The sequence below is a fragment of the Mus musculus genome, chromosome 5, assembly GCF_000001635.26.
Source record: "Mus musculus strain C57BL/6J chromosome 5, GRCm38.p6 C57BL/6J".
Taxonomy (NCBI): domain Eukaryota; kingdom Metazoa; phylum Chordata; class Mammalia; order Rodentia; family Muridae; genus Mus; species Mus musculus.
In genome coordinates, this window is record NC_000071.6 from 16,838,431 (window position 1) to 16,860,269 (window position 21,839).

Genomic DNA, 21,839 nt, shown 5'->3' on the forward strand with positions numbered 1-21,839 from the left:
TCTATGCAAGCTTCCAGCAATCCACCTATACACACTCATATTTACAGTTTCTCTCCTGGGAGAGGGCCTGAGATTTCTAAACCTATTGTTGCCATTCTATTTTGCACGCAAATGACTAATATCAACTATGTAGGATGACAAGAGTTACCTGTATTCTTCATTGAAGAAGCACTTATCTCTTTCATTTTTGGAATCAGAAAGACAAAGTTGGTAAATTACTTTTATAGTAGATATAACACACACACACACACACACACACACACATGTATTAGTACTGTTATGTTACGATCAGGCAAAGTCTGTGTATTTCTTAGAACTCTATACCCTTTATTCTGAAAACGTTCTCAAAATAAATTTGGGTAAAAGTTACCAATACTATTTTATTTGGAAAATAAGTCAGGGCTCAGATTTCTAAAGCTGCAAGTTTCTAAAATAGTACCTTGTTTTCAACAGAGACTAAAATTCATAATGAAGACAAACATAGTAGTGTTCCATTATTGAAATCAGAAGCATAAAAGTGTATCTATACTACATCTGTCAGAATGAACTATCAAACTATGCTTTTTATAAACTGGAAAGTTAGTGTCCCTTTGAGCTGAATGGTTGTACACTCCCAAGATTCTTGCTGAGTCTTCATCCCCAGGGTGATTTGTTGGAGTTATTTGCATTTGTATTAGAAGGTAATTTGATAAAGGATGAGAGGCAGGTGTGGCCTCAGTCTGATAAGGTTAGGATACTCAGAGAACAATGAAGAAGCAAACAAAGCCTCTAGGGAGTATTCTCTCTCCCCCTTCTTGATGTTCTGAGAGGACCTGGCTGTAGAAAACCACCACAGAACAACAGCCCCAACAGATCATGAACTTGTCTCAGACTTGTCAGCTTCTAAAACTGAGAGAAAGTAAATTGCTGGTCTTTCAGCCAAGCAACCTTTTGTATTTGGTAATGGTAGCACATAAAAGCTTGAAGAAAATATTTGAAAGATATGATATTAAATCTATAACCTTAGCAAACATGCTGACAGAGAAATAGGTGAAGGTTAAATGATAAATTAGTACACAAAAGGGTAGAGTAACTTAACATCTCAATTTGGAAAACAATAAGCGTAGAAGGAACCAGTCCTGTGAACAATGAAATAGTTAAATAGGGCTGTGTTCCTGTCCAGCGAGAGACCAAACTTATGTTTCCATCACACTCAAGGTAAGCGAATCAATCTTTATACCAATGGTCTGGCTGCCAGAGTCTGAGGCAAAGCAAAGTCAGATGCTTTTACTCAAATAAAAACAAAACAAAGTGAAAAAAATCCCCAAGCAAAAATCATTTCACAGCGTGATCATGTAGTGTGTATTACAGCATAATGTACTTGCTGACAAGAATTTGCATACAAAACTGAAGAGTGTTTTGTCTCCTGCAAAGAGAATGATCAATTTCCTCAGAGGACAGTTTCTAAATCATCACTGTCTCTTTTGTGAGTCTTTTTTGAAGGAATTGTTACCAAACATGTGCCCTTTGTTTTCAGACCGAAGCACAGCGGCTCTCCTGTGCCAGATGCATGCTCCATTTCTGGAACACGTAAAGATTTTCTCTTTACATCGCAAATAATAATTGAATGATGGCTAAAAAAAGGAATGTCAGTCTTTTCTTGAAAGTGCCTTTCAGAGTAGTCACAGTTTCAAAATTCATTCCTGTAAAATGAATTTACTCTAAAAGCATGCAGGGTCCTCGCAAAATTGGTCTGGTAGTAGAGGAAACTACCTGTTTAGAAAACGAACTTTAGTGATTTTTCTTTTTTTAACAGAAATGACCCTGTGAAGTGTGAGAGTTTGCATATGTGTTGCATTTTTCTGCAAGTGAAACACATACACAGATATCCAACTTGGATCTGCTATCCACAGAAACTCAGCTAGAATGATGTGCACATGTTCAGTATCAATACATCACTTAATTTCACATATAGTTGTTGTCCCAGCAAGAAGTGAAGAGTTCAAAGAATTAACTTGGGTTAGAATCCCAGCACCTCCACTTACTATTATGGATGTAGGACAGGTTATTGAGACGTTTTAAATAGTCTCTTCACAAACTGCTGATGGCTGTATTTAGTCCTGTAGTATAACTGAAACTTCAATGTGACTCTGAGAAGCACTCAGAGGATCATCATGAATACTGCACTCACTCTTCATAGATAAGTGAAGTGGGAGCACTCCACAGATGGAGAAGAATCTCATTGACATCGTTCTCCTGATGGCTTCACATATTTTATTAGGATGGGCTTTTCATCATTTTTTCCACAAAAACAACAGCTAGGGACTTACTTAACCATGACTGATAAACACATTTAAAATGTTCTTGCGTTTGTAGATTAAGCTACATCATAAATATTCCTCATCTTGGATATTTTTGAAAGCACAACGTTCCTTGAATTGTTTACATTAATATGAAATTGAAATGGTAAAAAACTGTAAATCAATTTCTTTCATACACTAAATATGGTAGAGTTTAGGGAATTTTAAAATATAGCATAAAGAGCTAACCTACTACAGATTTTATTTATAAGTTGTGAAAGATCATATTTGGAGGGGGAAAAATGCAAGCTGAAGGAGACAAAAGAAATACCAAACACTCTTGGTAGATGCAGAGAACTGGATATTAACCATTCTTTTCATTATCCCCAGCATTCTTTATGTCTGTAGTTTATCATTTAAATTTTTCTGAAATAATTTATAAAATCATACTTTTAGTTTATTACATTAAGCCCTTAAAGGCAGAATTCTTTCTCATATATCTTTTCTCTTTATCTGATAATCAAAGGATTTCCTTAAATATTTACTTAGCATAGTATATATTGGAAGTGTGGCTACAAAGTTTGAGTAGAAAAAATTGTACCGATCCCTAAATTCTATCCTAAAGAGCAAAAATTTTAGGGTGAGAGAAAATTTAACAAAATTATATTTATTCTCCCATTTGCACAATGGAAACATAGACATATCTCATCACTATTCAAAAGCAATGGAGTTTTTGATGTTTTTCTTAGTGTTTATTATAATGTAGTAGCCATGGCTTTTTTATATTCAAAAACCATTATATTTTTCCATAAACAAGCTTTTAACATTTCCTGGCAATTTTTCAGCAAGATTGCAGTCATTTGCAAAATTTATGGAATGAAGAGCTAAACCTAACACCAAAACTTTGCCCAGTTGGGTTTGTGTGTGTATATGTGTGTGTTTGTTTTGTATGTGTATGTTGTATGTGTTTTGTATGTGTGCATTTGTTTTGTATGTGTATGTGTGGTGTTTGTGTGTGTGTGTGTGTGTGTGTGTGTGTGTGTGTGCTGGTCTACCTATTTATATGTGTACCTGTGTGTAAAGACCAAAGGTCAACATTGGGTATCATTCCTCAGGTGCTGTCTATCTTGTGTTTAAAGACAGTCTGAAGTTAGTTGTCTTTATAAGTATAAAGTTGTAAAGTTCCTGGCCAGCCTGCCCCCAGAGTCCTGGCTGTCTCTTCTTCCCCAGTGCTGGGATAACCAGTACAAAACCCCAACCCTGGCTTTCTGGAGAGAAAACTTGTTCTTTGTGTTTACATGACAAGCATTTTATCAACTAAGCGACCTTCTGAATCCCTGAAACAAAGCCTTGAAAGTAGAAAAAATTATATAAAGAACATCAATCTCTAAGTCAATGCATAAATAATCAGCCTTCAAAATACCTAACATATCTGATTTTGACACAGGCAAAATAAACTTTGTTACTAGTATAGTGAGCCATATTTTATGCTTATTTGTAACACTACATGGTCTAGTGCATTTAACATACTGCAGACTTTTTCTGGTTTCTAATAGTATCCCTCCAAATGCATTCTCACAAACTTATTCCTATCATTCTGTTGGCTCTTTGCTGGCAGGATAGCGAGTGTCAATGCACTGGACAGGGAGTCTTGTCAAAGTAGGAACTCACTTTATTAAACTAGACACTTGCTTATATAGAGAAGGCAAGGAGGTATGGATAAGGGTATGAGGTGAGATGACTTATGAGGGTGGTGTGAGATGAGAGGGGCGTGGGGTGATTTCACGGTGCCTCTAAGAAATTGATACATCAGTGGTAGCTAGGCAGAGGCAGTCTCATTTATGTTGGTAGGTTGTGCTGAGTTATTCTCAAGCAAATGACAGGTCTCGAAAATCGAGCCAGGCTCCGGTTTGTCTACAAGGCCCAAACCAAGGCAAAGTAGGGCCCAACAACTTCCTATTCCCATGCTTTGAGAGTAAAGTATCATTATTTATATAGCTCTATAAAAGCACAAACATTCATTTAAGAAATTTGTTCTCAAAGACTATTGATACCACTTTTGATCATCTAACTTTTTTGTTGAGAGAGTATGATTTTTCTAACTAGTTGATAATTTTCTAGTATTACTGAATAATTGCAACACAGAGTAATCTACACTATTTCTAATAAAATGTAATATGATTTTAACAAACATAAGTACAACCATAATGATGTTCTTAGAAAGCCATTAAAATGATGCTAAAATATTGGAGTAGTTCTAAAATATTCCCATGTTGGGATTTTTATACCAATATTGTGGTTTATAAACACAACTGCCTCAGATGAATATTCTTCTTAATTTGCACCTTTTATTTTTATAGGAAGACTATCGTTCAAGTTATAATATCTGAAGTTTATCATATATAAGTCAATGTGTTTTTTGGATTACACATAATAATGTATGGAGAGATATATGCATGTACGTTTTATCTATATGTATCAATAACATAAGGCAGAATTTGATGGTTACTTAAAATAAAATTATGATACAAAGATGAACATCAAATCCCTCCCTAAGTTATTCCATCAGCAAATGTAGGTAGAATTCATTACAAACCTGATTCACCATAAAATATAACAAGAAATGAAGGGTCTTTTGTTAACTTACTATTTGGCGATTTAACCCGTGACATACATTTTGATTATACTCTTCACTCACTGTCTTTCATACTCACTCTCTGATAGTCTATTTCTATCTTTAGGTGTTTTTTTCCTTTCCTCCTCTTCCATCTCCTCCTTTTCCTCTTCCTCCTCTACTTCCTCCTCTTCCTCCTTCTGTTTTTTTTTTCTTCCTTCTTGGTGATTCATTGGGCTTGACCAGGCTCACTCATGTGGTCATGACTACAAATGTATCTACTGCAACGTGAGTAACACAATAGCTATCTCACTGAAGGAAATGATTCTCTCCTCTAGAAACCCTCCACTGTTATCCATATGTCTGGGCACAGCAGGGCTCTATGATCACCTCTGCTATGTAAGACTGAATGTCTGCTGTCTTAGTCTTGTGAAAGCTGTATGTAGACAACTGCAACTGTTATACATTTTGAGTGCTCAGGTGTATCTTACTAATAGAACAGCAATTGACAGCAACCCTCCCTATCATTTTGCTGTCTGTTCTTTCTGTGTACTTTCCATGATGCTTCCTGAGCCTTCGAGGGGCCTATTTGAGAGTCCTGTAGAGTACACAACAGTTACTGGTTCTTAGTTCTTGGGCAACCAGAAGACTTTGTATTAATGACCTCTATGCAAAGGAAAGTACTAGTTTATATATACAAAAATAAATATTGGGAAGCAGTTTGACCACATGACCATTTTTCATTTTCTTTCTTTTTTTTTTTTTTGTTTCATCAGCAAATGATATTTCCATACTTAGAATTTACCTAGTGATAGGATAAATATTTCAGATTTCTATTATAAGTGAAAAAGTCAATATCTCCCAATCCTGATACCATATGTTCAGAGTATTATTCCCTCAACAAAATGTCTATTTCTAGAAATTTCTCTAAAGAGAAGAGGTTTCTGGCTCTTCTTGCAAACTAAAGGCCCAAAGATGATAGACAAGGATGCTGTCCATCCATAAAACCACTGCTTTCCTTGGATCTAGGACTTGTATAGGCCACTGTCTTGTTTGTAACTGAAACTATTATCATCATACTCTCCTAGCTTTTGGGAAATAGTGTCAGAAGCACTTCATAGGAATAATTTGTAAAAAGGAAAATGTGAGCTTTTATGAACAAGGTAACAAAATTATATATTAGAGCCAGATGAAAATTGTACAAGAATTATAGACCAGTGTTTCTTATGACTGGAGATACAAACAACTCCAATAGAATATGACAAGCCATATCTAGAATATACAGAGATGTTTTAAGTCATGATCACATAAGTATTTCTCTTGTGTGAATATGGTTGAATATTTTCATAACTTATTAATATATTCCATCATTCTACCAAGTTAGAGAGAAAATTGACACAATTACACTAATCAATAAAGAAAAATATTTGATAAAATCAAACTCTACTTCCTCATAAATATTCTAAACAAAGGAATAATAGAGAAATTCTTTGACTTGATACATCTAAAAAGCAAAAATCCTCAAACTAATATTCTACTTAATGGCATGGTTATGTGCCTTTTCATCTTACTTTTGAAGTTATAACAGAAAACCTAGTTAACTCAAGGATAGATTTATTTAGTTGAAAGAAAGATAGAAATTATTGTTCTCTGTGTGATATATTTTTTATATTTAGAAAATACAAGAGAATAAATTGAGAGTTCCCAAATTAAGGACCTATTATAACAAGCTTACCAAATAATAGTAAAATATTCTGAAGTTTATTATTTTTCTAATAATCCACAATAAGCAAGTGGAACTTGAAATCATAAATATAATACTATTCACATAAAACATCTAGAAAATGAAACATTAGGTATGAAGCTAAAATACAAGTTCTAATGCCTAGATGAATAAAACTATAAAATTTAAATGAAAAAATTAAAGAGAACAACATGGAGAGCTTTTTCATATTCTCAGACAGAAGACTCAATATTGTTAACGTATAAGTTGTTTACTACTTGCTATATAAATTCAATGCAATCTAATAAAATTACATATATTCTCTTTATGGATATTGACAAGCAACTTGGAAGAACCCAAGGCTCAGAATGAAATACTTAAGGATATGAATAAAGTCTTGAAGATAATACAGCAGGGGGTTGTGGCTCATTTCTCTACTTCCATCACTTGGGAGGCCTAGGTAGGAGGATGTCCATGAATTTGGGGCTGGTTTGGTCTAGTAGCTACAGTGTGAAGTGCTGACTCAAATGAGTAGAAGTCCACAGTAATTAAGGCTATTTCATATTACTGAAGGAACAGGAAACTGAACTGAGATATAGGAGCAGACACCAAAGCATTCAGCAAAGACAAGTGAATGATGCTGGAGTGACATCAGGGAAAGAACTCACACTCTTAACAGACTTCACTCAGTGTGATTTTTAGATCTAACTGTAAAATGAAAACTGTAAAAGTCCTAGAAAACATAGAAGACTTCTGGAGTGCTTTTAGTACCCAATCTTACATAGGCACAGGACAGAAGACACACAAAAGTTCTGACAAACTACATTTTAGTAAAAATCCTTGTAGCTTCTTTCTGAAAAATGATGGTTAAACATTTAAACACAAGCTGCAGTGAGAGAAAAAAAGTATTTGCAGGATATCTGCTTGTTTTAAAACTATTGTCAAAAGCATTTTAAGAATGCAAAAATAATATATCAGCAATAAGAAAAGAAACTTTATTAAGGTATGACTAATAACAACAAAAATCCTAGTAGATAATTTATTAAAAATTTATAGATGAAAAGAAGCATAAGGAAATCTGCTCAACAGCATTGTCTTACAGATGTAAATGTTAAAAATGATAACGAGAGACTAATAGAAATGAAATTAAATATATTAAATATAACAGACATGCAATTTAATGGTGAAAATAAGAATACCATCAAATGCTGGCAAGGCTGTTGGACAAAAGACACTACTCATGTTCGTTACCAGTATTATTAAAAATAATGTCTATTTCAGACAAGTTCAACATTTTCTAGCAAAAGTAAAAATTCAGCCATGCCATCTGGAAGTTATGCTCCATAACATTCAGTTGAGTTACCTAAAACATGTATGTCCATCCCAAAGCCAGTATCTGGATGTCTATAGCATCTTTCTTTGTAACTGCTCAAACTTAGGTGCAAGTGAAATGTTCTCTAGGAGGTGAATGGATAAGACTTATTTGAGAAATCATGTTTTAGATAAGAAAAGATGCAATAGACACATATAATTGAAATTTTATTTTAAGGGCTTAAAATCTAAGAAATTTATACTTTAAAGCCCCAAATAACTTCATTAAAATAGATGAGACCATGTCATAAAAATGAGGGGGGAAAATCTATTGGAAGCTAAAGAGACCTGGAAAAGACTGGGACAGAGGACTGCTGAAGAATCCCCACTAGTGCTACTATTTTTAGTCTAGTTTGATCTTTGGATGTCTGCCAGACCATAACAAAGCACGTTCCAGATTATGATTAGCAGATCCTCTTGTGTTGGCTGCAGTGCCATTTTGCTGTCTGTCAACATCCATACCATCTTGCATTAGAGCAGCGTGTCCGACATACAACTGCACTTGCCTTGGAAGCCAAGATTGCTCATGAGATTCTGAACATTGGGACAACAATGTTGCACAGTCTATCCACTTTAGAACTTTTCGTTCTGAGTCTGCTCTTTCTTCTGTGGCCAAAACGGGAAAATGCAGAAACAAACCCATAAGAGGGTTGCTTTTGACTTTTGTTATTTCTTGTCATTTATTATATGAGTTTGATTTTATTTCCAATGTTGCTGTTGTTTAATACGTTTTTCCAACACAGCAAAACCCACAACAACAAAAGGAAGGACAGGAAGATTTTATATACATACATACTTACATACATACATACATACATACACACACACACACACATACATACATACATACATACATACATACATGAATATGGTTAGTGTGAGTATAAAAAAGACAGGGGAAAATGATGTCTGTGCCCACCCAGAAGTGAAAGTCCTCCCTAAGTTAGAAATGAGAGCCCAGCCTGAGGCTAGAGGCTGTGTGTATAAACCCCAGAGATAACATGAAAACAGCCTCTTGGAGTCCTCTGAGACTGAGGATGTTCACTCAGAGGCCAAGAACTCAAGAACATATGTTTTACAAGGGAGAAAGCCAACATATAAACCTTCCTGTAAGTACTACAAATGACATACGGAAAACTGATCTCATAAACTAAGAAGAAATACATAATAAAATAATGAATTTTGAGTCCCACTATGCCAGTTAAGGGATATATTACAGTCCTCTATCCTAACTTCCAGAAAATATGACTGAATTGAATTGAATTGAAGTGGGGGATCTGACAAATATTTCAAGAACATCCTCTGATTTTCTCTGCAAATCTTACACAACTGCCTAGAGTATTCTTTACTTTCAAAACCATACCAAACCAGTCAACCAACAAACCAAATAAACAACAGCAACAACAACAACAACAAAACAACTTGACGCAAGAGAGAAAGAGAGGGAGAGAAAGATGGAAGAAGCCCAGAAAAAAAAAGAGAGACAGAAGAAAGATAATACAGATATTATTGGTATTCTGTATTATATAAAAGTTTAGGTTTCTATATTTTTCTTTTTAAAATTATTTTATTTATTTACATTCCAACCATTGCTTACCTCCTGGACTTCCCTCCCACACTTATTCCTCCTCCCCCTTGGCTCCAAGAGGATGATTCCCCAACACCACCAGGCATCTCCCTTCCCTAGGGCCTTAAGTGTCTCAAGTATTAGGCTTATATTCTCCCACTGAGGACAGATCAGGCAGTCCTCTGCTATATATGTGCCCTGGACCTCAAATCAGATCATGTATGCTACCTGGTTGGGCTCTGGAGCTCCCTGGGGTCTGGGTTAGTTGAGACTGCTGGTCTTCCTATGGGGTTGCTCTCCCCTTCAGCTTCTTTACTCTTTTTCCTAATTCAACCATCGGGGTACCCTGACTTCAATCCAATGGTTGAGTGTAAGCATCTGTGTCTGTCTCAGCTGCTAGTAGGGCCTCTCAGAGGACACCCATTCCAGGATTCCATCATAACATCATAACATTAGTAACAGTGTCAGGCCTTAGTGCCCCACCCCCAGCCATGAGATGGATCCCAAGTTAGGCCGGTCATTGGACCACCTTTCCTTCAGTCTCTTCTCCATTTTTGTTTCTCCAGTTCTTTTACACAGGAACAATTCTGGGTCAGAATTTTGACTGTGGGCTGGTAACCAAGCCCCTCTACTTGAGGCCTTGTCTCTATTGTAAGGGGTTTCTTCAAGTTCCCTCCCTCAAGGTTGGACATTTTGGCTAAGGTCACCTCCATTGAGTCCTGATAGTCTCTCATCTCCCAGGTAATGTGGTTCATTTACATAATGGAATACTATTCAACTATTAAAAATGAGGACATCAAGAATTTTGCAGACAAATGAATAAAACTAGAAAATATCATCCTGACTGAGGTAACCTAGATCAAAAAGGACATGCATGGCATGTACTTCCCGATAAGTGGCTACTAGCCAAAAAGTAAAGAATATCCATAAGTTACCTCACAGACTGTAAGAAGTTTAACAAGCAGGAAGGCCCAAGTGAGGATGCTTCAATTCCACTTAGGAAGGGGGAGGACATAATCACAGGAGGCAGGCAGACAAAGGGTGAGATTTGGGTGGGAGATGGAAAGGGGAGGGGAAAAGGGGAGCAGGACCAGGTATGATGGTGCAGGAGAAAAGTCCAGGGGACAGGAGAATGAATGGAAATATGCAGCTTTGAGGGTGGGGGTAGGGAGGTAGCGGCACCCTCTAGAAAGTGTTTTATGTTTACAAGTAATAATGTTAGATGGTAGTGATTTTAAGTTGTAGATAGTCTCAGTAGGAGCACTAAAAAGACATTGCTTCTATTTGAGAAATTGTCCACAGTGATAACTTTGATTAATTAATTAACTTAATTAATTAATTTGTGTGTGTGTGTGTGTGTGTGTGTGTGTATGTGTGTGTGTGTGTGTGTGTGTGTGTGTGTGTGTATGTGTGTGTGTATGTGTGTGTGTGTGTGTGTGTGTGTGTGTGTGTGTGTGTGTGTGTGTGTGTGACATTGATGGGGGTGCTCACAGAGGCTAGGAGATGTGGTTGCTTTCCTGAAAACCATGCATACCATCATTTCTGGGTAAAGGTCAGATGACAACTTATGGCAGTTGGCTCTCTCTTACCATGCGTTTCTGGAATTGGACTCAGGTATCATCAGGCTTGGAGGCAAGCATTCAGTTCCAGTGAATCATCTCTCTGGCCCCATAGTTTATAATTATTAAAGAAGATTAGATATCAGTGATTTGATAAAAGAAACTACAAGTAGCATGAGCCCATGCAAAAATGGCAGTTTATGTTTCTTATACTAATTTTCAAATTATGAAGTAGTCATATTACATTTTAATGAAATCATGAATTGTCCATTTCTTAATACTCAAAATATAATAACATTCAATTCAAGTATATTTATTTTTCTTGTTCTTTTCTGATAATTCTATCATTTCTTAGAGGACTGTATGTGGTTTACAATTTTGTATACTTGCTGTTTTCAGGTTTTCCTCATTATAATGGGAAAACAAGTATTTGAATCATAAAGTTGTGTCTGTATACCTGGTGTTCTTTTGTCTCGTTCATTTGTGAATATCATGTATTGTGGATCAAAATTTATATTATGCTTCTCCTTGAGGTTCCCACAGTGTGTGGATAGGGCAAATTTGAACACAGAGAGGAAAATAACTATGCTATCTTGAGGAGAAGTTAACAAAACCTTGAAGAAACTGTGCTTCACACTTCATTTGTTGCTTAAACTTACTGTCCCATTTAGTCCAAGTGGCCTGAGAGTGAAGTTTGGAGATGGGGACACTGAATTATCAAAGCAAAAGAACCTGGAGCTCCCCTGCCCAAATAAGCAGATGCGACCCTTGTCTTTCTAATCTGACTCTTCAGAGGATTGGACAATGTCTACATTCATGAGTGGGGTATTTCTTATTATGTAATCTTATGAGTCAGGTGTTAACCTCGTCACAGCCTTTCAGAGACACACTCCAAAATGTGTTCTTTGGTATCTGAAAACTTAATTTTTCCAGGTCGACTTGATCACTGTATACCTATCAGTGAAGTGCAAGGTATTCAGTTCCTGTTCCTCTTCATCATTTGGTGTTGTTGCTGTTTAATTCTAACCACTGTGGTTTAGCTTGCACTTCTTCTCTGCTCTGTAATGATGACTGACAATTTGTAGAAATATTTACTTAAATGACAAATAGTTGCTAGTCATAAATACACCAAAATTCTTTTATGTTCAATATTGACCTGTCATTTGTATTTATTTCATTTTTAGTTTTACATTTTAAGCCATGTCCTTATATTTTTGCCTTTAAACATGTTTCTATATAATTTTATGGTTTATGATTCAGTATTATAGTTGTATTTTAAGGCAAAGCAAAGTCCTTCACAGTCATTTTCCTTGTTAATGTATTCATATTTATTTATTATTTTGTTTTTTATGTTAATGGATGCATTTATATTTGCTTTTCTCCATTTTTCTCCTTTCTTTTGACTATTTTGTTCTACATGTTTGAGTTTCAAGTTACTTTTTTTGTCAGTGGCTAAAAATTTTGTAGGAATCAATTAAGAAATAATGAAGCAAATGGACACTCCATTCATAAAAATAAGCAATATTTAATATAAAGGACTATATAGTTATAGTTTACAAAAGTCGGTCCAAAAATATTACACTATTAATCACAGTGTCAACTAAAATAGAGATCACACTATTAGATGTAAGGCATTTGGCATTGAGTTACGAAGTAAAAAGGAGCAGATCAGGGTTAACTTCAGTGGTGCTGAAAGGAAATGTCAGGCGTTTCCAAAGTATCAGGGCTAAAAGAACTCACCACCTCAAGGCACAGGAACACCAGCACTATGGGATGATGACAGGTGTCCTTCTTGGTGAGAGAACACCTCAGAGGGAGGGATATATACCTGCCATCTGGCCTACAGGCTGCCACAGTAAACGTGAGCACAAAGCCTGGAGAGCTCCTGTTATCCTAGCACTCAGGACAATGAGGCAGAGAGGCAGGCAGAACATGTGCTCAAACAGGAAAAGACATAAAGGATAAAGGGAAATTTAGCAGAAGTCACAAGCCTGAAGTGATCTATAGAATCAGAGACAGAACTTGGTGGGACATCTGGCTTATCCATACCGAGTGCAGCAAGACTGCACCTGGGACAAATCATGCACTGGGCTCCACTTGCTAAGGCATATTACCCAGGAGTAAGAAGGTCCTATGGAAGGTTGTGAAATCTATGTCCAAAATAAAAATGTTAAAAGGTAGACTAAACTAAAATACACACACACACACACACACACACACACACACACACACACTATATATATATATATATATATATTTATATATATATATATATATATATATATATATATATATATATATATAATATTAATATAATAGTAAATGCAGGACTAAAACTTAGTAAAGAAGTTTTTGTTCTGGGATTGCTGCAGAGAAGTGTAACACTAAGACTTTTCTATGTTTAAGCCTAGAAGAATTTCAGTTAGCAAAGAGAAATCAGTGAAAGAGGATTCCCGCTCTCGCTTCATAATCTGTGAAAGGCATTCATGGATAATGAGAGCAAAGCTTAACAAATATTATCATTAGTGTCACTGTTAAGAATTTTGCAAGTCTATGAAAATTGAGTTCATTTTATTTATCTCTTTGATATGCATGCTATCAGTACATACTTTAACACAATGTAGTTAATTTTTTTTTTTACCATTAAAGCTTTAAATAAAAATGGACATTGAGTTCTCAGTTTCACATACTTTCTTTGATTTCTTTTTTTATTCTTGGTTTAGTTAAAATTTATTTGATGTATTTGTGTGAGTACCCGAAGAGTTGTGAGAACAACTTGCAGGAGTTGGGTTTCTCGGCCTCTGTGTGTCTGACCCAGGAATAGAACTCAGGTTGTTACTTTGGTAGAACTCCATATCCTTTGCCCATGGCCTCATCTTGTCAGCTCTGGTTGATTTTATATGTAAGAATAATGTTTTAAGAAAGTGTCTTAGTCACTTTTATTTTATGCTGTGATACGATACTCTGAGAAAAGGTACTGAAAAGAAAAGGGCTTCCTTTAGGCGCCAGATCCTCATACAGTCTATGGTGGCAGGGGTAACCAGTCAGGAGCTGGCCACACTGTACCCTATGTTAAGAAGCAGAGCGCTAAAGCTGTAGCAAGTTGATAGTTAACAATCACCACCAAGGTGAGCAGACAAAATATGGTTTCAGTGTCAGGTTGCTCTCATTCCACTATTTCTTATTTCAGAATTTTACATGCACTAGTTTTTTCTCTCTTGAAATACATATATATATATATATATATATATATATATATATATATATAGTAACATCTATTTTATTTGTCAATGTCATATATTATATATGACATATAATAATAAACATAAAATTATATGTGTGTATATATATTTAAAGCTCACTCAGGGTGAGCAATAGTGAACTGTCTTTGTTAGAGAGCTTTTCAGGTTTTAGTTGTTGAGTGTCATATTTATAAAAAGAGAATAAAGTCCCCAGAGTTCCCAGGGACTAAACTACCAACCAAAGAGTACACATGGAAGGACCCATGGCTCCAGCTTCACATGTAGCAGAGGATGGCCTTGTCCTGCATCAATGGGAAGAGAAGCCCTTGGTCCTGTGAAGGCTTGATGCCCCACTGTAGGGGAATTCCAGGACAGGGAGGTGGGAGTGGGTGGGTAGGTGGAGGAACACCTTCATAGAAGCAGGAGGAGCATGGATGAGATGGAGGTTTTCAGAGGGGAAACAAGAAAAGGGGCTGTCTTAGTCAGGGTTTCTATTCCTGCACAAACATCATGACCAAGAAGCAAGTTGGGGAGGAAAGGGTTTATTTGGCTTACACTTCCATGCTGCTGTTCATCACCAAAGGAAGTCAGGACTGGAACTCAAGCAGGTCAGGAAGCAGGAGCTGATGCAGAGGCCATGGAGGGATGTTCTTTAAAGCCTTGCCTCACCTGGCTTGCTCAGCCTGCTCTCCTCTTATAGAACCAAGATTACCAGCCCAGCACAAGAGGCCTTTCCCCTTTGATCACTAATTGAGAAAATGCCTTACAGTTGGATCTCATGGAGGCCTTTCCTCAACTGAAGCTTCTTTTTCTGTGATAACTCCAGCTGTGTCAAGTTGACACAAAACTAGCCAGTACAGGGGCTAACACTGAAATATAAATAAAGAAAATATCTAATAAAAATATAAATAATTTTAGATCAAATCTGTACCAACTTGACTATTTTCCCATGTATCCTTAGCTTCTCCTTCATTTTAAAACTATTTTATGTTTAGCTTTTCACATAGTACTGTTATCACAATTTACTCCTATCCCTCTCTCTCTCTCTCTCAACAACCTCAAAAAACCCACTAAAACTGATATCACAACCAAAAGAAAAGAACAATAAGACAAAAACAAAACGTACACACACACGCGTGCACACACACACACACACACACACACACGCGCGCGCGCGCACAAACTCAAACACAGGCACAAATATACAAACACACAAACATAAGCACACACACATACACACACAGCAAACCCATGGAATTCATTTTGTGTTGACAATAATCCTGGGCTGGACTCTGTCTTGGCGTGTGCTGATATACCCAACTTCCTCTACTGGAGAAAACTGGTTTTCTTTTTCCTAGCAGTTATCAGTTGCAAATAGATTCTTGGATAGAGATGAGACCCTGTGTCCAATCCCCCTTTCAGTGCTAGGCTGACAAAATAACCAACCAACACTAATCAGAAGAGGTAGGGAAGACTATTGCACTATCATTCAGAAGAAAAAAATCCACAAGGAGGAAATTACAATTCTAAACATCTATGCACCAAGCACAAAGACACCCGACTTTATAAATGTGATTTTTGCTTACTCTAAAGTTTAGAGTCTAAATCATATTAAGCAAATTATCCACAGCTTCCCAATTTGTCAAACTTTACCTTATTTATGTTTAAAAACATATAAAGTTTATTTATTTATGTGTTCTAGTTTATCTTTATCCATTTTGCCTGTATTTACACTCAGTATGTACATGCCTGATGTCCCAGAATGTCAGACAAATATGTTTGATTTCCTGAAACTTAACCAATGAATGGTTCTAATTTGCCATATAGGTGCTAGGAACTGAACCTGGGTCCTCCTTTAAAAATAATGAGTGTTTTTAACTGCTGAATCATGTCTCCAACTCCTGCATTTAAAAGCATGATGGACTTCTGTATGTAATGATAATTTACATACTATTCCACATGAAATAAAAAAGATAAATATTGCTAACTTATATTTTATGTATCAAGAGTACATTTTATTTATTAGGAATTAAGAAAATTTAAATAGTATGTTTTATTTAATAACCACCTTAGTTAATTGCATAACAACACAGGGATTGAAAATGCCTTTCCAGATTGCTTAAAGATAATTGCAACTCAATTTACTTCTCCTTAATTGGGAACAGGTTTTAAAGAAATTACCAAATACACTGGCTACGTTTGTTTTTATTTATTGAAATTTAGTTAATAAATACATGAAAAACATTTCAGAGTATGTTTGTTCCAGAATTATAGTGGTTCTAATTTTTTAAGGTGTATGAACAACTAAACCCATAGTTTTTTATTTCTTGTATACCTTGTATTGGCTAAATTTCCATAAAGAATAATAATTTACTAACACAAATATGCTATGTCTAATGTAATTGGAGATCTAGTTATTTAAGAAAGTGATGGTCGTTTGCCAAAATTAATTCTGGCAAGCAAGATTGGAACGATATATTAAATTCCAAACCATAGAAACAGCACCTCAAAATAAGAATCTGATGATTCAAGGTTGGCAGTGTCCCCTTTGCTTAATTTAAGAACAAGCTTAAAAGCTGGCTACAATAATGTTGGTGAACTAAGAATTTCTTCTTCCAAAATGTTCCCAGAGCTTCAAGATGGAATAGGAATATCAAAATGATTATGGAGACTTACAGTCCTGGGAGTTTATTTAGAGAGGTTTGCTTGGAGTCCACTAAGAAAATGAGCCACATACAATAACAAGAGCAATTATAAAAGTGCTTAGATAATTTCTTTCTGAAAAATATTAGCTTGGGCTCTTCCTTTACTTTTTAAAATATGTTTACTTTTTTATATGTATTAATATTCAATAAAAACATAGATTAAATGAACCCTTCCAAATTTGTGAGAAGTTCAAACAAATTAATCGATTCCCATCTCTACCACTTCACATTTTCCCTGTACAACTTGGACAGTTGTGATTATCAGTTCATAACTTGAAATTATAAAGCTGCTTTAAAAAGACAGTAGTGCTCTTCAGCATGATTTTAGGGCTTCTTAGTATGGGGTGTTTAAAAGTTAAATAGTAATGTTTCCTATGTGTTCTTCATGGAGGAGCTATTATAGGTTCAAATCAGTACAATCAGCTGTCTATTACACCTGTTTGATTTCACAAGTTAGAAACTCAAGGACAAGATAAAGGTGAGTGAATAAGTTGAAGAATATGTGGAGAAATAAATTGTCTGTGAAGAGGCACATAGGGGGAAATTGAAGAGGTGAGGAATCTCTCATGTGCACTCGTGTGTGTGTGTGTGTGTGTGTGTGTGTGTGTGTGTGTGCATGTGCTCATGTGCATGAGTATGATATATGTCTATCATTTACTTGAAATTATCAAGGGCATAAACATATACAATAAAAAGTTGAAAAGTGACTGTCCATGGTAAGATTTTTTTTGAAACATGACATAACCTAAGAAAATACCCTTTCGTTGTAGAATGTGAACGATGAGCCTCCAGTCTGCACACCACCACATGTAGAGACTCAGATTTATGCCACCTTTAGGGGGCCTATCATTCCCCTCAGGTGTTCAGACAAGGATTCTCCACAGGATCACCTCAGTTATTCAATCACAGAAGGTGGGTAAAGCGTGTGAGGTTAACTTGGTCACTTCCATACTGTTCTATAAGATTCTCATGTCAGATATTTTATAACTGTTGAGAACATATCATAAAATATATCTTCCTCAGAAACTTAAGAAAGGAAATGGAAATAACCATTCACAATATGGTTTCCATTATTTTATTACCTCATTATCCTTAGGAAACACAAACAATCAGTTCATACTTTGGAGAGAAGGTGCTGAGTCTCCATTTCTGGCCACCAGGCAAGATTTCCAGTATGATCTATTAGAAGGAGTCCAAGATGTAGTGACTTTCCAGTTACTTATTGAAGTCACTGACGAATTGGGCAGGAATACAGCTAGACAGCTGACAGCCACTACTACAGTCATAATTCATGTGCTTCCCTGGACTACAACACAGCCAACTTCTTCCACAAAAACAGCTACAACTACTGTAAGTAAAAGTGGTGACCTGGCATTGGGAAGTAGTTTGAATTAGTCTCATAGCAAGTTCTTGGGAACTCTCATAGGAGTTCCCCTATTATTTTGGGGAGAGAAAACATCAAAAGAAACAATTGCTTTTAATTGAGTCAAATTCTCATCTTCACAATAAGGAGAAACAATTGGCACTGTTAGCTGTAAGAGTTGAAGTGAGAGAAATACATCAAACTTTAATTTTGTGGGCTTTGTTTTTTTAGAATTTCCAGTAGTTCTGTTGATTCCCATCACAGTGTGCTTTTTTTCTGTTAAAATTAATATACAAGAATAATTTATTATGGTAAAGCATTTTATGCTTAAAAGATACCTACTAGCTTTCTCTTTTTTAGAAACATTTAGACTCATAGGAAAGTAAGATATGTATGTTGTCTTGGTTCAAGCAACAATTCCATAAAAGGAGTGACTGAATCCCAGACACTTAACCTTGATAGGTTGGAGTTGAGGTGTACAAGGTTGATGGTAAAGGTGAGTCAAAGGGACACACTCTTATTTCCAGGTCCAAGATTTCCATTTAGGCAAGCCTTGGTGGCATATGCCTCTCGCAGTTGTAGGCCAAATTGAGCTACATAGGAAGTTTGAGGTGAGCCAAGACTTCACAGTGAAGCTCTGTTATAAAGCAGAATAAAATAATAATAATAATAATAATAATAATAATAATAATAATAATAATAAAAGATTTTCTTCTTAACACCATCTCTTCACATAGAAGAAAGAGGCCAAGAGAGCATTCCTAGCTCTTTTTTTTTTTTCAGGGTTTCTTTTTTTTTTTTTATTTTTTATTAGGTATTTAGCTCATTTACATTTCCAATGCTATACCAAAAGTCCCCCATACCCACCCACCCACACTCCCCTACCCACTCACTCCCCCTTTTTGGCCCTGGCATTCCCCTGTACTGGGGCATATATATTTTGCGTGTCCAATGGGCCTCTCTTTCCAGTGATGGCCGACTAGGCCATCTTTTGATACATATGCAGCTAGAGTCAAGAGCTCCGGGGTACTGGTTAGTTCATAATGTTGTTCCACCTATAGGGTTGCAGATCCCATACCCAAGATATAAGATACAATTTCCTAAACACATGAAACTCAAGAAAAATGAAGACTGAAGTGTGGACACTATGCCCCTCCTTAAAAGTGGGAACAAAACACCCTTGGAAGGAGTTACAGAGACAAAGTTTGGAGCTGAGATGAAAGGATGGACCATGTAGAGACTGCCATATCCAGGGATCCACCCCATAATCAGCATCCAAACGCTGACACCATTACATACACTAGCAAGATTTTATCGAAAGGACCCAGATGTAGCTGTCTCTTGTGAGACTATGCCGGGGCCTAGCAAACACAGAAGCGGATGCTCACAGTCAGCTAATGGATGGATCACAAGGCTCCCAGTGGAGGAGCTAGAGAAAGTACCCAAGGAGCTAAAGGGATCTGCATTCCTAGCTCTTTAGTGAGGGTACTAATCCCATTCATGGAGGCTCTACATTTAAGACCTAACCATATCACAGAGAAGACCCCTGGCTCTCATCACTCTTAAATTGTTGTTTAGAATTGAAACGTATGTATTTTGAAGACACACAAGCAACACATTTGGTATTTAACACATTAAACAATAAATTTAGTGCAATTTACAAATACTACACAGTGTCAAATTATAGTACACTTGTTTCAATATTTGAGGTAAAAAATAAGGTAAGTTTTCCACTGTAGAGGAAAATAAAATGTAGTTTAAAAATACATTAATATTAATATTTTCATGCAAAGAGATGAAAACTTTTCAAGGAATAGGCATCAGTTATCCCTGGAAGAATATAATGAGTCCCAAGGAAGTGACATAATAAACTATTTTCCCTATTGGGACAAAGATGTTTGAGCATTTAGCTTACTGATGAAGAAGAATGTGATTAGTAAATATGTAAACTATTGGAACAGAGGATGTCTGGAAGCTGAAGGATTGTGTGTCAGGAAAGACCTAAAATCATAACCATTTCACAGCAAAGAAGATAAAATCACAGTGTTTGGTAGAGCTTACCGATACTCAAATAAATAGCAAATGTTGTGGTAGAATTGATTGTGCATGACTTCAGACAAGTCAGGTTTAAACAGCCAAGTGCCTATTCATATCCATGACCTCACTATCATATCTTTGATGTTCCCCATGTAACAATGCTAATCCAAAGAGACACACTTGAAACAACATGAGTTCTTTGTTAAATAAGTTATGGAAAGATCCAATTTATTGACTTTATACCTAAGTTTAGTTTTAGTTATAGAAAAATATAATAATACAAATTTTATCATTCTAAATCTAAAGAAAATAAAATGAATTATAATGATACAGTACTGACCACTCTCTCAAATGCTTAATGAAGCCTTGTGTCTTATTAAAAGATTTGTATTTATTGGCTTGAAATATTTTTCCAACAGAGTCTTCATAAATAAGATAGTTTTGCCCGTTGATTGAAGCTTTGTGTTCTGTGTCAGGGATTCTAGTTTGTTCAGTCACCAGGTATGATTATAAATAGGAATATTCTTCTGGTCATCAGCAATTAGTTTTTATCTTCTCTAGTCACCCAAGAATATATACTCATCAAGTTCTGTGAACATTTATTGAGTCATTTTATAAGTCAGGTAAACACTTTGAAAGGCCCATCTGATTGGTAATGTAGTGAGACATTTGATTAGTATTCCAAAGAGTTAGAATATATTGTTTCTCCTTCCTGGGTAAAAGTGAACCTCACCTCCTTTTCCTGAATCATTCTACTCTGCTGGTTCCTGCTCCTCTGTGGGAGATTATTTTAGCCTACATTGTTATTGAAGAGGGTAAATACATCACTCACAACTTACATTTACACCTAAATTTCTATCATCCAAAAGGTTAATTAAGAAGGCAAAGTCAGGCAAAGCAGAAGCCATCATACTAAAATGTAATAGGCAAAATAAACAAGTTCTATAGCAAAACATACAAGGATTTTTTTTTAATTTGTAGTAGAGCTAAGTGGTATACACTTCCCTTGGTAACACACATTAAGTTTTCTAAAAGAAGCAGGGCAATTAAAACTTCCTGGAAATGATTGCCAACTTGTGACTTATGAAGTTGTTTCCATGAAATAAATGATTTTCCCTTAAAAAAAAAAAACCTATGTCAGGGTTAATGTTTGTATCTGTACCTATGTAATACATAGATATACATAATGAGATATATGTAATTCTCTTTATAGAAAAATGCTACCAAGTCAGAAAAAAAGCCTTACCAATTTGTAGTTCAACTTGTTTATAGAGGAAGGAAAAACTGCTACTCAAACAGTTCTAACTTCAATGTACTTGCTTGAGTGTTAGTATCCATATAGTCAAAATCAACTTCATAAAATAGTTCTTAAATATAGA

The 21,839-nt window shown here is 35.8% G+C and overlaps 1 protein-coding gene across 1 annotated transcript in view; it reads left to right on the forward strand.

Moving 5' to 3' along the window:
- Window positions 1-21,839, forward strand: part of Gm28710 (predicted gene 28710) — a 90,649-nt gene that overhangs the window by 46,640 nt on the left and 22,170 nt on the right. Inside the window, exons 17-18 of the mRNA NM_001378608.1 lie at window positions 17,831-17,972; window positions 18,157-18,410. Of these exons, the coding sequence (NP_001365537.1) occupies window positions 17,831-17,972; window positions 18,157-18,410 (396 nt within the window). The remainder of the gene's footprint in view (window positions 1-17,830; window positions 17,973-18,156; window positions 18,411-21,839) is intronic.